Below are 14760 nucleotides of genomic sequence, written 5' to 3' on the forward strand. Positions count from 1 at the left end.
TCCAGAAGCAGAGTTATCACAGAGGAAAGGATTTGACTGTGACCGCGATACCAGGCAATTAGTAGCCCAGTGACAACTGGACTATCCGCACGAAGAGGACTTTGAGGGACCGCAACCTTGTGATCAGGACCACCTCACCCTGTTCATGGACCAAGGAGTAGCCCCAGGAAGACCCCTGTCGACTGCATCACATTCACAGCATCCTTGAGCATCTTCAGCATCCTTCACCCTTGGATCAGGACCACTCCACAGGAATCCATTGGAAACCTTGAACATCTTCAGCATCTTTCACCCTTGCATCAGGACCACACCACAGGAATCCATTGCAAACCTTGAGCATCTTCAGCATCCTTCGCCCTTGCATCAGGCCCACTCCATAGGAATCCATTGCAAACCTTGAGCATCTTCAGCATCTTTCACCCTTGCATCAGGACCACACCACAGGAATCCATAGCAAACCTTGACCATCTTCAGCATTCTTCATCCTTTGCATCAGGCCCACTCCATAGGAATCCATTGCAAACCTTGAGCATCTTCAGCATCTTTCACCCTTGCATCAGAACCACTCCACAGGAATCCATTGCAGACCTTGAGCATTTTCAGCGTCCTTCATCCTTGCATCAGGACCACTCCACAGGAACCCATTGCAAACCTTGAGCATCTTCGGCATCCTTCATCACTTGCATCAGGACCACTCCATAGGAATCCACTGCAAACCTTGAGCCTCTTCAGCATGCTGTATCCCTTGCATCAGAACCACTTCATAGGAACCCATTGCAAACCTTGAGCATCTTCGGCATCTTTCACCCTTGCAGGAATCCATTGGAAACCTTGAGCATCTTCAGCATCTTTCACCCTTGCATCAGGACCACTCCACAGGAATCCATTGCAAACCTTGAGCATCTTCAGCAGTCTTCATCCTTTGCATCAGGACAACTCCATAGGAATCCATTGGAAACCTTGAGCATCTTCAGCATTCTTTATCCTTTGCATCAGGCCCACTCCATAGGAATCCATTGCAAACCTTGAGCATCTTCAGCATCCTTCACCCTTGCATCAGGACCACTCCACAGGAATCCATTGCAAACCGTGAGCATCTTCAGCGTCCTTCACCCTTGCATCAGGACCACTCCACAGGAACCCATTGCAAACCTTGAGCATCTTCAGCATCCTTCACCCTTGCATCAGGACCACTCCACAGGAACCCACTGCAAACCTTGAGCATCTTCAGCATCCTTCACCCTTGCATCAGGACCAGTCCACAGGAATGCATTGCAAACCTTGAGCATCTTCAGCATCCTTCATCCCTTGCATCAGGACCAGTCCACAGGAATGCATTGCAAACCTTGAGCATCTTCAGCATCCTTCATCCCTTGCATCAGGACCACTCCACAGGAAGCCATTGCAAACCTTGAGCATCTTCAGCCTCTTTCACCCTTGCATCAGGACCACTCCACAGGAATCCATTGCAAACCTTGAGCATCTTCAGCATTCCTTATCTTTTGCTTCAGGACCACACATAGGAACCCACTGCAAACCTTGAGCATCTTCAGCATCCTTCACCCTTGCATCAGGACCACTCCATAGGAATCCATTGCACCCCTTGACCATCTTCGGCATTCTTTACCCTTTGCATCAGGACCACTTCCATAGGAAACACCTACAACATAGAGAAGTGCCTTGAATTGACTGATAATTGCATCTACCCTTTAGGTAACTGTTTGCGAGGACCCTGCTAGTCCCCCTGACTGGCTTCCTACTGGAGTTGGTTGTCTACAGTGACTCTAAGTAATTGAATTATAATTAGTCCACCTTTTTGGCGAAAAAGTTTCCAAATGTCAAATTGGTTGAATTGGCCAGTGCTGGTTTGTGTTTTAGTAAAATGCTTTGATTTACTATACCTTGTTAATCCCATATCTCTGTGTCTAAGAATACATACAAATACAATCTGTTTTTGTAACTTGGTGTCAGATTTCTTTGGTGTGTTGTCGGTTTCTTCTGGATTTGTTTTGGTGGTGTTTTAGTTGCTTTGCACGTGTTCGTTTGTGTAAGTCTTGATGTTCAGAGCCACAGCTGCCCAGAGTTGACCTGAAGTTTTGACTCATGAAACCTACTAGTCCTAAAGGAGTTAGTTGGTGTATTACACAGTGAGGTTGCACAACCACACCATATAATACACCCCATTACCTCACAGCGAACCTCTTGACATTGTTGGGGTTTACTGTTAGTGAGTCAGCTTTCAACCTGACTTCTTCGCAGAGCCATCCATTCACTGAAGCAATCCTGGACAAAGTGGATCCTAGTGTTACAGGCTTGATCATAGTGACAGCAGCTCCTAGGCTTCTTGGCTTCTTAGTCTCCTGTATCCTCCTGCTCAGCTGTGCCTGATGGTACAAGTGGACACCACATTGGAATTTAAAGCTCCAGTGGGCCCACCACCAAGGCAATTTGAGCAGTGTCATCCAGGTTTTGGAGGAAATGGCTTACAGTCTGCGGTAGTGGCTGCTCAAACACAATTGGTTCGGCAGCAGACCCTTCTCCCTTCCACAACTAGAGCTTGCAGCGGTAACATACGTATCCCTGTTGACCTGGGTAGGTCGTTTGAGGGAGATGGACTCTGGTCTGTGGCAGAGGGCTGGCTTCACCTGAGTCTGCTGAAGTTGTGGACCATTTGTTTTTTTCTGAAGGCCATCTTACTATTGATGAAGGGTAAGCTGATGCAGGTTCTCAGGGACAACACCATTACCATGTAGTACTGCAACAAGCAGGGGAGAGGGGTGTCTTGGCCCTCGTTCCAGATGGCTCTGCACCTCTGCAGGTGGGTGGAACATCTGGTGATGGCGACATTGATCGCAAGCCACCTGGTAAGGTTCCTGAGTGCCAGAGTGGGCTAACTGAGCAGGTGTCTGGTGGAACACAAGCCAGGTTTACATTCTGAGGGGGTGCAAATAGTCTTCCTCTACTGGGGATAACCCTGACTAGATCTTGCAATGTGCAGTGAACGTGCAGTGTCAAGTTTAGCGTGTTGGCAGTTTCCTCAAAAACATTTGTTATGAGATACTTTCCAGCTAGAATGGAGCACAAGACTCCTGTACACCGACCTGCCTTTCCTGCACAGAGTTCTGAAAAAAGACCAGGAACAACTGGGCGCAGGTCATCTTAGTGGTTACGAATTGCACCAGGAGAGTGTTACCTGAACCTTCTGGGCATGAGCGTATGCCTCCGAGCAGGCTAAGACATCACAAGGACCTCTTGTATCTCTATGAAAGCAGTGGTCCTCCTCCCTAATCTGCGCCACCTACACCTACATGTGTGGAGATCGAGCAGAGACAACTGCCGGTGTCTAAGCTGTCATCCTTGTTGCAAGTGACACTTCCATGGATACATTCATGGTAGGCGCTGGGACAGTTTGTAGCCTAATGTTGCATTTGCAAGACAGTTTCTTTACAAGTAAAGCTGTCAAAGTCCTTTACTTTGTTTTATCTTGACCCAACAGGATCTTGCAGTGGGGACTATCATGGTCTTTTGTTGGCTTCTTCCTTCGGAGTTTTGTATGTTTACTAGACCAACCACCTTTGTTTAAATCCCTGTTGTGACGACGTTTATTAAATATTTGACACATTTCCTCCCTAATAGTTAGTGATGCCACAGTGGGACCTCAGCTTGGTCTTGATGTTTCTCATGTGTACACCCCCCCTTTGAGCTGATGAATAGCTGCTCACTACGTCTCCTGATTTTAAAGGCCCTCTTCTTGGTTGTAGTGTGGGTGCACTTCAGGCACTTTCCGTGCCTCCTCCCTGCTCCAGCTTTTTCCTAGACAAGTTGGGACTAAGGACTCAAGTTGTATTCTTACCAGACTGCATGACTCCCTTCCACGTTGTGTAATCCATCACTCTGCCAACCTTCGTTACTCCCCCTCACCACTTGAAAGAAGAGGAGCGGCTCCATCTGCTGCATCCCAAAAGATCTTTAGGATTTGTCATTGAACAAGGATCCTGTAGTTGACGATGAGCTATTTGTGGGCTTCACCAGAAGAAAGAAAGGGAAGGCTGTGCAGAAGAGGGCTGTTGGGGGTGAATGTCCTCTGCATTGATGTGCTGTGTACTGGCTAAGAGGCAGGCTCTGGAGGGTCTGCAGCCGCTACCACCACTGTGTGTATGCTTCAGGGCGCACGCTTACAATGCGCTACTGCCTTGACAGCCGGGTCTGGCAAAAACTCATTTCAGCCACTTGGTCCTGCAGGACATTTCCGTCCCAGTCTGTTCCACCTCGGGAAGTACGGGTTTGGTATCTGTTCTACGGAGAGTAATTGATGTTGGAGATATCTGTTGGAACAGCAAGTTACTTAACTTCTGCATATTCCTCACCACCCTCCTGCTTTCCTTTTCTGTGGAGTGGCCTCTTTTTAATATATAAAAGGTTCCAAGTTAGCATCCAGTGCAGTGGTACCAACAATTGTTCACGCTCTGTGCCTGAAAGTGTGGAAATGGAAAAGACAAACTTTACTTCAGAGCAGAGTGGTCCCGCTTATATGTGTGACTTCTCGGTCACTTCTGAAGCTGTATTTAGTCAGTGTGGACCGGCAAAGCTTCACCATCCCAAAGGGATTACTTTAGAGAACATTATTTTTCAGATACAGCACCTGTCGAGCATTTTAAAGTTGTGGAATCTGCTGTTAGAGGAATCCTCAGAGAGACCATTGCCGAAGGCAAGCAACTTATTTTGGTGAACTAAATGACAATTAAACAAGACAGATCTTGGAACAAGCATTAGCAAATGCAATGTGCCAGGCTTTCTTTCTGATTGCAAGCCTGTAATACACTTCCTTAAATTGTAGGCAATACTTTGTCACGGAAACGCCATAAGCTTATGTTAATAGGTCAGTGTGTAAATATGGCTGATACTAGCACTTTGCAGGGCTCTAATGTTGGTGGGTTCGTCTGTGAAAGTGCTACACTCAGTTCCGATGAAGTTACCCTTGACAGTGTTATACAGTACAAGGAAAGGTTCAGAGGGATAATTGTTTATAGCTGAATTTAGCTGACTGATATGTGGATTGCACATAATGTGGTAACTTATACCTTTTCCACAAGTTTCCTCTTCTCCTTCCTGGGCCTTCTGCAACAGTAGCCTGATGTGGAATATGGATGTGTGAACAAGCTTTGGCAAGGCCAAGAGGGCTTGCCTATGCTGGAGCTACTGGCTTTGACAATGTATTTTAGGCATTGTCGTACAACAGTGTTGCTCTGTACAACATTACCAAAAGCCAGGGAAAAAAGCGCTTTAACACAGACCTCTATGGCACTGATCAGTTTTCTTAATATGCAGTTATTCCCTGGATTCACACACACAAACATTTTCAGGATCAAATGACAATAACAGTTTATCAGCAAATGTAAGCCAACAAAATGTAAAATACATATTTATCCATCATTATTATAATATTTTTTTTAAACGGGGGCAGGAAATGTGAGCTATAGGCTGTAGGTGCTGGGCAAAACACCAATTGAGCTATAATAATAAAAAATAACTTATCATCCATAAACAGGTGCTCCACAGTCACTTGAAGCTGTCTGAAGTTGTCAGAAGCGAGAAGGATCATGGCTGCAATGTCTGAAACTCAAAGATACATTAAAGGCAATTGAAGGAAAAAAATCCCTTGTTTATCTTAACTCCAAGCTGTAGTTTGCCATGCTGGCCTCGTATGAAGACTGTGCTGTATAGGTCATATTGAGCCGGGAGCACAGCGCTGTCTGCCTCTTTGTAGCTTTCGAAACCTGTTGGTGTGACCTTTGGCTGTCTTTTTTTCTGGAAGGATGGAGGAGGCAAACAATGAATGGGAAGCGGGGAGGAGATGGGGACGGACCTGGCAAGCAGCAGGTGTGATGGGACGAGGGAGAACTCAAGAAATAATAACGCAGGAAGAGGGTGGGGGCAAGCAAAATCCAGGAGGACGAGTATGGAAGGGAGTGCAAGGGAAAGGCAAACATGAAAGTGGCAAGCAGTGGAAGGACTCTGGGCGAGGGAAGCAGTACCTGGGCCATGCTTCAGGGTATTTACAAACACATGAAGAGGAAGAAAAGTTGTCACTCGCTGACCAAGAGAAGGAAATGAAATTGATGATGAAGCCAACCCATTGTAAGCATGGGCGGGCAAATAAAGTATCTTACAAGTGAGTGCACTTGCACTGGATCAGACAAGGCCTAAAGTATAAGGTGGGCAGGGATGTGTGCTGGGTAAGGGAAACAGTATTCACCATGCAGGTAACTGTTTGTACCTTTACTACGCATGTAAGCGTTTTTTTCTTTATAAATGACATGCTTTTTTGTTTAACTAAAAAAGGTGATTTTTAGGGTTTAGTGATGAGAAGCGGAAAAGGGTGGTAATGTGATTTTATTGTTTAAGGGGTAAAGATAAATGGAGAGAAGGGTGATTTTAGGGTTCACGGTGGGAAGAAGTCAAGGAGGTGTGATTTTGGGGCTCACGGTGGGGAGAGGTCACGGAGGTGTGATTTTGGGGCTCAGGGGTGAGTAGAGACAAAACGAGTTAAGGGGGATTTTAAGGTTCAGGGCTGGGTCGAGGTAAAGGTGATTTTTAAAGGCCAGAGTGGCTAGCGGTAAAGGTGATATTTAAAGGCTGGGGTGGCTAGCTGTAAAGGTGATTTTTAAAGGCCGGGGTGGTTAGCGGTAAAGGTGATTTTTAAAGGTTGGGGTGGCTAGCGGTAAAGGTGATTTTTAAAGGCTGGGGTGGCTAGCGGTAAAGGTGAATTTTTAAAGACAGTGTGGCTAGCGGTAACGGTAATTTTTATTTTACGGCCGGGGTGTCTAGCGGTAAAGGTGATTTTTAAAGGCCCGGATGGCTAGCGGTAAAGGTGATTTTTTTTAAAGGCCAGGGTGGCTAGCTGTAAAGGTGATTTTAGGGTTCAAGGATGGGGAGAGGTAAAGGCAGGTAAGGGTGATTTTAGGGTCTGTTTTGGGGTTAGAGTTAAAGGGATGTAAGGGTGAAGCATAAACCTTTTGAAAACACTGAGTTTGATCATTAATAAAACGTCTATTATAAAATGGGTAACCAACAAATACGTAAATATGACATAGTGGCAAACAATTCTTAAAAACACATACTGTATGTTAACAATCCTAATCATCACAATCCAAAGCGTCTAGTAAGTCTAAAAAGAAAAACAAGAAATCAAAGTGGGATTCACCACTCACATTCACTTGAGAAGACGCGGGCTGCACCATGGATCTAGATATTGCTCTGGGAGTCAGCTGACTTAGAAGCTGATCCTGCAGCTTGTTCCGGCACAGCCTGAGTTTACAGGGCCATCTGCCACTACACAACAAACTGGGGAATTCTGAACTCCTTGCCGACTTTCTTTGGCACTCTTCGGGCCCCAAGAGAACTTCCACCTAGAATACCTCGCCGAGCACCTCCACTTCAAAATCCACGTCAACACCAACACTACCCTTAAAAGAACACTGATCTACAGACCCCCAGGGCCCGATCTCAATTCTGCGACGCCATCGCCGACATCGTCAGCCCCCAGGCCCTCTCCTCAACAGACTACATCCTCCTCGGCGACCTGAACTTCCACCTAGAAAACAACGACGACATCAACACCACCAACCTGCTTGACAGCCTCGGCCTCAAACAACTCGTCACGTCGCCCACTCACACCGCAGCCCACACACTCAACCCCATCTTCTCAGCCAGCAGCCACGTCGCCTTCAGCCACACAACCCAACTCAGCTGGACAGACCACCGCTGCATCCACTTCTCCTACCAGAAACCTGTCACTCATCATCGCACACAACCCCCCCGACGCTACTGGAGCAAAATCTCAACAGAACTGCTCTCCACCCTCGCCCAGGCCCCGACCCCTGGGACCCCAGACCCTGACACAGACACCACCAACCTGCATCGATGAATAGACTGCGCCAACATCCTCGCGCCGCTCAAAAAACCCTCACATCCTCTACCGCACCAAGGCCAGCTGGTTCACCCTGACCTACAGGATTCCAAACGGTAATGCCGCAGAATGGACACAACCTGGCGCCTTGACCCTACCGAATCCAACCACATCGCACTCAAGACTGCCACCTGCAAACCTCACCAGCTGATCCGCAGCACCAAGAGAACCCACTTCAAAAGCCGCATAGACACCAACGCTCTCAACAGCAAAGAGCTCTTCAGCATCATCAGAGAGCTCTCCAACCCCAGGACCTGCACCAACGAACCTCCGCCATCACAGGAGTTTTGCAACTCCCTCGCCTCCCATTTCTGTCGAAAGATAGAAGACATCCACAACAGCTTCAACCCCCAGACCCACCAGCAGACCACAGTGCCCATGAACCCAACGCCACAAGCAACACCAGCCTCTTTTACGCCTGGACCTTCGTCCAAAGAAGGCACCGCCAACACCATGGCCTCCATCCACTCCGGCTCCCCATCAGACCCTTGCCCACACCATATTTTCAATAAAGCCAGCAACATTATCGCTCCCCACCTCTGCGACATCACCAGCAGCTCCTTCGAGTCAGCCACCCTTCAGGAAAGCTGGAAACACGCAGATGTCAACGCCCTGCTGAAAAAATCCAAGACGGACCCAGACGAGCCCAAGAATTACCGGCCGATCTTCCCCCCTATAACTCCTCCCTCTTCTCAGCAAAGGTCATCGAAAAGATTGTGAACAGCCAACTCTCCCACTTCCTGGAAGACAACAAGGCGCTTGACACCTCCCATACCGGATTCCGCAAGAACCACAGCACTGAGACCCCTCTCATCGCTGCCACGGATGACATCAGGACCATGCTCGATGAAGGAGAAACCGCGGCACTCATCCTCCTGGACCTCTCTGCAGCCTTTGGCACTGTCACAAGCCTCCACAACGTCAGAATCCGCGACAAGGCTCTCGACTGGATCTCATAATTCCTCACCGGCAGAACCCAGAGAATCCACCTCCTGCCGTTCCTGTCCGAAGCCTCCAAGATCATCAGTGGCGTTCCTCAAGGATCCTCCCTCAGCCCAATGCTTTTCAACGTTTACATGGCCCCACTCGCCAACATCACACAAACCCATCACATCAACATAGTATCCTATGCAGATGACGCCCAGCTGATCCTCTCCCTCACGAAAGACCTTACAACTGCAAAAAACAACCTCCACAATGGACTTCACGCCATCGCCAGATGGATGGAATCAAGCCGCCTCAAGTTAAATTCAGACAAGACGGAGATCCTCATCTTCGGCACAACCCCTCAGCATTGAACGACTCCTGGTGGCCCACCTCCCTAGGAACCACACCCTCGCCCACCACCCACGCACGCAACCTAGGATTCATCCTGGACTCTACTCTCAGCATCACTCAGCAGGGCAACGTAATCTCTTCCTCCTGCTATAACACACTTCGCATGCCCTGCAAGATCTTAAAGTGGATCCCCTTCGAAACCAGGAAAACTGTCTCCCACGCCCTGGTCAGCAGCCGACTGGACTACGGTAATGCACTATACGCAGGAACAACGGCCAAACTCCAAACAGAGCTGCAAAGAATCCAGAACACATCCGCCCGCCTCATTCTCGACGTTCCACGCCACAACTACATCTCACCCCACCTCAAAGACCTACACTGGCTACCCGTATCGAAGAGGATCACCCTCAAACTCCTCAACTACGTTCACAAAGCCCTCCACAACACAGGTCCAGCCTACCTCAACGACACTCACCTTCCACACTCCCACCCACCCTATCCACTCGCCTCCGTCCCCTGCATCTGCCGCAGGAAGATCCTTTTCTCACCTCGCTGCCAAGACCTGGAACTCCCTACCATTCCACCTGCGCCAGACCCAGGACCTCCTGACATTCAGGAAACGCCTCAAGACATGGCTCTTTGACCAGCAGCTGCCCTCCCTCGCCCCCAGCGCCTTGAGTCCCTGAAGGGTGAGTAGCGGGCTTTAAAAATCTCTTGATTGATTGATTGAATACCACTGACGGGTTCATCCTTGGCAGGGGCTGGACCCTTTGAGGCCGCTACATTGCCTTTGGCCCCTGCCCAAACTCCGGATCTGGCTCCGCAGTCCATGCCAATCCCTGGGCTTTGCACCAGTACTGAATTCATCAGCACCAGACCGTCGAGGTGCCACTTCCACCACTTGCTCAGCCACCTCCACAGAGAAGGCATCACCCCACACCTTCACGTTTTGGCACGCATTCGGACCATGATTGTGAAGCGGGTAATGAGTTAGCTCTTCCATATCTAGATGACAAATGGGATGATAACTTGCAGGAAGCAAGAGTGGTCTCGATACCGCTCCCTAAAGCTGGCCGTCTCTCACCCCCGGACCACCAGGTTGGAGTCTGTCCTACTCCACAGTAACACATAGAGCAGCTGAAGTCCTTGACCTCTAGTTCACCACCATGGAATTGAAGACTAACGTATTGACAGACGTTCTCCCGCTGAGATAAATATCTTCTGAGCCTATCCTGCTCTTCAATCAGGCCTTATCAAGCACCTTACTGGAGGTATAGGCCAAAACGTGCACTAATTCTCCAGTCACCCACTAAAATGCACAAAACCATCACCCTGAACCAGTCAATTCCGCTTTTCTGTCTCAGCACCACTCCCCTGTAAGTTTGTTGATGCAACTGCTTGCAGCAAGACCAATCCCAGCACATTCCCAACTACTCCCCTGGACAGAGTCAAAATTAATTGAAACTTTTGGCAGAGGTGTATTTTCCCTCCACCAGCTTGGCACTCGGGTCAGTGAATGCCAACTGTCTCCTGGGGTGCTAGTCTCACAACCTTTAGGATTAGTTGGCTCAAGTCCTCCCAGTTGACCTTGAAGATCTCCGACCTGTCCTTGCCCAGGCCATTAGGGTGGGTGAGATGCAGCCATGTTCACGATTCATTGTGGCTTAGACACCACCACTTCCATGGAGCAGGCTATTAGCACCAGTGTTGCCATTCGCCTCCACGCTAGGCTACAGCCAATGGTTTCTCAGAAAATGTCCATTTGTCCCTCATGGACACGTTGTACAATAGGACTCGCCTGTTTTGGGCACGAGGCAGACCCACTCTTGAGCGATCTTCTTAACACATCTTCACCAAGCATTAATGTTTGGATTCGCTGAGCTGTTCAACCTTTCATTAAGGAAACCTCATTCCACTTGTGTCATTTTTGAAGGTGCTTTGGTAATAATGATTAAGCACATAACTCTGAATGAGCCCCTGCTGAACTACAGTTATTTAGCGTTGGTATCTTTCATAGATTCACGTACGCCTGCCCTCTTGCCTGTTCTTGAGGCTACAGAAACCTTTGATTCAAACTATGCAAATCTGGCAGGTGGAGCTTCAGAGGAGTTGTATCCTTGAGCCCTCCCTCTTGATTGGCTAGAGTCCAGATCATACAAACAGGTGGATGGGCTATTTATAGTCTGTGAATTCCTTTCCATTTGTTGCATTGTCAGTTTCTGCATTGAAATACTGCAATGTTACGTTGACTACATAGGGTTCTCAACCTGACCTGGGAGTAATTCAAGCATGTGAATCTGAGCAAAATGGCAAGGCTGAAGAAATATTGTTACAGGTAAGTAACTTTTCCTTACAGTACGTATCATTGCGATACTAACACTTTTTAAAAATAATTACTATTATTCCAAGCAATAGACAGTTTTGTTTTTTCATAAGGTTCACTATTGCTCCTTGAAGGGTCTGTGTAGTCCTCTTGCAACAACATACAGCTGTTATATAATACTGACTATGGGGAGAGTAATATCCTCTTGAAGCCTTGGCAACACCATGCCCTACTCTGCAGCCCTGGGCCAGTCTCCGGTGCCGAAGGATTGACCTTGGGCTTTGCTTTCTCTTGCAGGAGAGCCTTGGAATGATGGCCAAGGAAAACGAGGACCTGCGGTTTCAGATCAGCCAGCTAAGTGCAGAGCTGGATACTGGAGCGTTCAACAGGATGCAAGGTGGGTGTGCGCAAGGCGGGGCGGAGGCGGGTTGGGGTAATAAATAATTATTTAAAAAACATACCTGTTCCCACCTCGCCCCTCTGCTCTGCAGAACGTTGTGTGGTGTCACATGACCTCCAGTCCTGCTAGCTGAACTGTGTGTGATGTCATATGACTGCCAGTCCTGCTGTCATGACTCTGCGGTGTCATATGACCTACAGTCCTGCTTACAGACCTTTGCGTGGTGTCATATGACTGCCAGTCCTGCTTTCATGACTCCGCGGTGTCATATGACCTCCTGTCCTGCTAGCTGAACTGTGTGTGATGTTATATGACCTCCAGTCCTGCTTCCAGACCTTTGCGTGGTCACATGCCCTCCAGTCCTGCTGTCATGACTCTGCAGCATCATATGCCCTCCAGTCCTGCTATCAGAATTTTGTATGGGGTCATGGACATCTTGTGATGCCAGCAGAACTCTAAGCGATGTCATATGACCTCCAGTCCTGCTAGCTGAACTTTGTGTGGTGTAATTTGACCTTTAGTCCTGCCAGCATAACTGTGATGTCATATGCCCTCCACTCCTGCTAGCAGCTACATTTACCCAGGAGACTTTGTACGCTCACCAGCCATGTTTGCAGTCCTCAGTGGGGTGTTGTAGGACACTAAGTCCTGATAGCGAAGCTCTCTGCTTCCACTAGATATACAGCTGTGTTGGCAGCCTGCATTATGATGGCTACATTTAACCAGGAGACCTAGGACATTCAGTTCTGTAAGCAGCTGTTTGAGTGCTGTCCTGCTAGCGGGAATCTATCGAGTCTTGGGACAATCTTATGCTTTAGCAGACTTCCTTGTGGTGGCTACATTTATCCAGGAGACTTAGGCCATCCAGTTCTGCAGGTTCGGGGAGGGCCTGGCAGTTCAGGCTGGACTGTTCCCATTGGGCCATGGTCAAGTCTGATTTGCATACGGCTCAGTCCAAACTGAGATGGCATGATGTACAAAATAACATTGAAGTGTTATGCAGCCCAAGTATTTATCAGTGCCTGAGATCAATTTAAGCGCACTGTCAGTTTTGTATAAGTGTGAAGGGTATGCCCAGATGTGGAACCCATGTACACTATGTAACTGAAGCCCTATGAGCAAAAGCAGTTGTGGGTTGCTTTTATTCTTGTTTAGGGTGTCCTGGCCTTGGAGTTCAGGCTGGACTGTTCCAGTTGGAGTAGGGTCAAGACTGAATTGCATAAGGCTGGGTCCAAACTGAAGTGGCATGATGTGCAAAAGAAGAATGCATTGGTGTGCGGTCCCAAGTGAGTACCAGTTGCTGAGATTAATTCATGTATAATGCCCATCACGTTTTGTGTATACTTCAGTGTGACCTCTAGAAGATGTGGTCCTCTATTTAGGATCAGACTCTCTCTAAGTATCCTAGAGAAAAGGGTGACAGTTGAGGTCCCAACTGCCCACAACACTCTACCCTCTCCCTCGTTTCATGAAGGGTAATGAGTTTTCATCTAAGCCCATAGCATGACTGCCCTTTCATAAATCAACAGACAGGGAGAAGCTTTCCTGCCACAGCTCCCTGCCCCCTTGAGGAAAACTGACCCAAATCTGCTCCTTTACTTTACTTTCTCGGGCTTTTGTCACTTATCAGGGAAGTGTGACCAACTCTCAGATGGCTTTCTTCAACAGCCCTTTAGACAAACCATAAGACTGAGAGATCTCCTTTCATCTTCATTTAAGGGCACTGCTTTGGTGGACATGTTTGCGTAGCTGGAGAATACAACTGACTTTTGGGTGGGCACGGGTTTTTCATTTGTGGTGCAAAGTGCCCTCTCTCCGACTCAGCAGAGGTTTCCTGTCTGACAGGCAAATTGCTGATCAGCAAGAAGCACAGATTCCTTTATGCTTTGATTCTCTGCCGCTTCTTCACAGAATGGTTTCTAGGTTGGTGTCAGCAGAGCCTACTAAGTGAAGCCGCGGCTGCTCCTTGACTCTGCTCTTAAGTGCTGAAAGAGATCCTTTCCACCTCCTTTCAGTGCGTGGGGATGACTCATCCTGCTACAACATCATTGGTTGGGAGGTCAGCGAGTGGTTGGTGCTCCAACCTTCTTCTCAATCGCTGGACGTTGGTAATGTTTGCCTGAGACTTGCACTGATGCTGCTTTGATGTGACTTGTAGCAGCCTGTCTGAGGCCAGCCAGAAGGTTGCCTCCCCAGAGCCGTACTTGACCAAGCAGCTACGTTTCTGTCACTGAGCCAAATCTTCATACCTGTTTCTTGAGCGTCTTTGTCCTGTTTGTTTCTCACCTGTCAGTCATCCAGGTGGAGTCCTGTGGGCCCGTCAAACAGTAATAGTTGTTTAAGAGTTCTGTGGTTGGATGCTTTTCTCCACAGAATGCTTTTAATGTTTTGAGGGCTTGCACGCTTGTTTCTTCATTATTGCAAGCACCCACAGTTTGATATGGAAATATTTTGTTGACTACACACCTGTTAGATTTGTGAGTACCAGAGAGCTTTTTTTTCATTAGTCTCTGTATCTTGTCTACATGCAGCCTTTCTCTTACAACGTTAGGATCTTTGTCATTGTGTAATATTTGTATGAGTATAGAAATGGAACACTTTCTGTCCAGACTCCCTCAACTCTTACATCTGCCCCTCTCCACTCACCTGTACAGCTTGACTCCAGCACTATCCCTTCACATTGCCACGTTGTGCCTTCCCACCACCAGACCAGTGATATATGTGGAGAACGGGGCTGGGTGGATGGATGGATGACTACAGTGAGAGATGCAGAGCCTTAGCATGGCCCTG

General features: G+C 48.1%; 1 protein-coding gene across 6 annotated transcripts in view; it reads left to right on the top strand.

Moving 5' to 3' along the window:
• The window catches only part of GOLGA2 (golgin A2), a 236504-nt gene that overhangs the window by 168323 nt on the left and 53421 nt on the right, over window positions 1-14760 (top strand). For all 6 annotated transcript variants that reach the window (XM_069236974.1, XM_069236975.1, XM_069236976.1 and 3 more), the window contains one exon: window positions 11868-11967. In XM_069236974.1, coding sequence (XP_069093075.1) covers window positions 11868-11967 — 100 coding nt within the window. The remainder of the gene's footprint in view (window positions 1-11867; window positions 11968-14760) is intronic.

Source organism: Pleurodeles waltl, chromosome 6 (genome assembly GCF_031143425.1).
Source record: "Pleurodeles waltl isolate 20211129_DDA chromosome 6, aPleWal1.hap1.20221129, whole genome shotgun sequence".
In the NCBI taxonomy this organism is placed as follows: Eukaryota; Metazoa; Chordata; class Amphibia; order Caudata; family Salamandridae; genus Pleurodeles; species Pleurodeles waltl.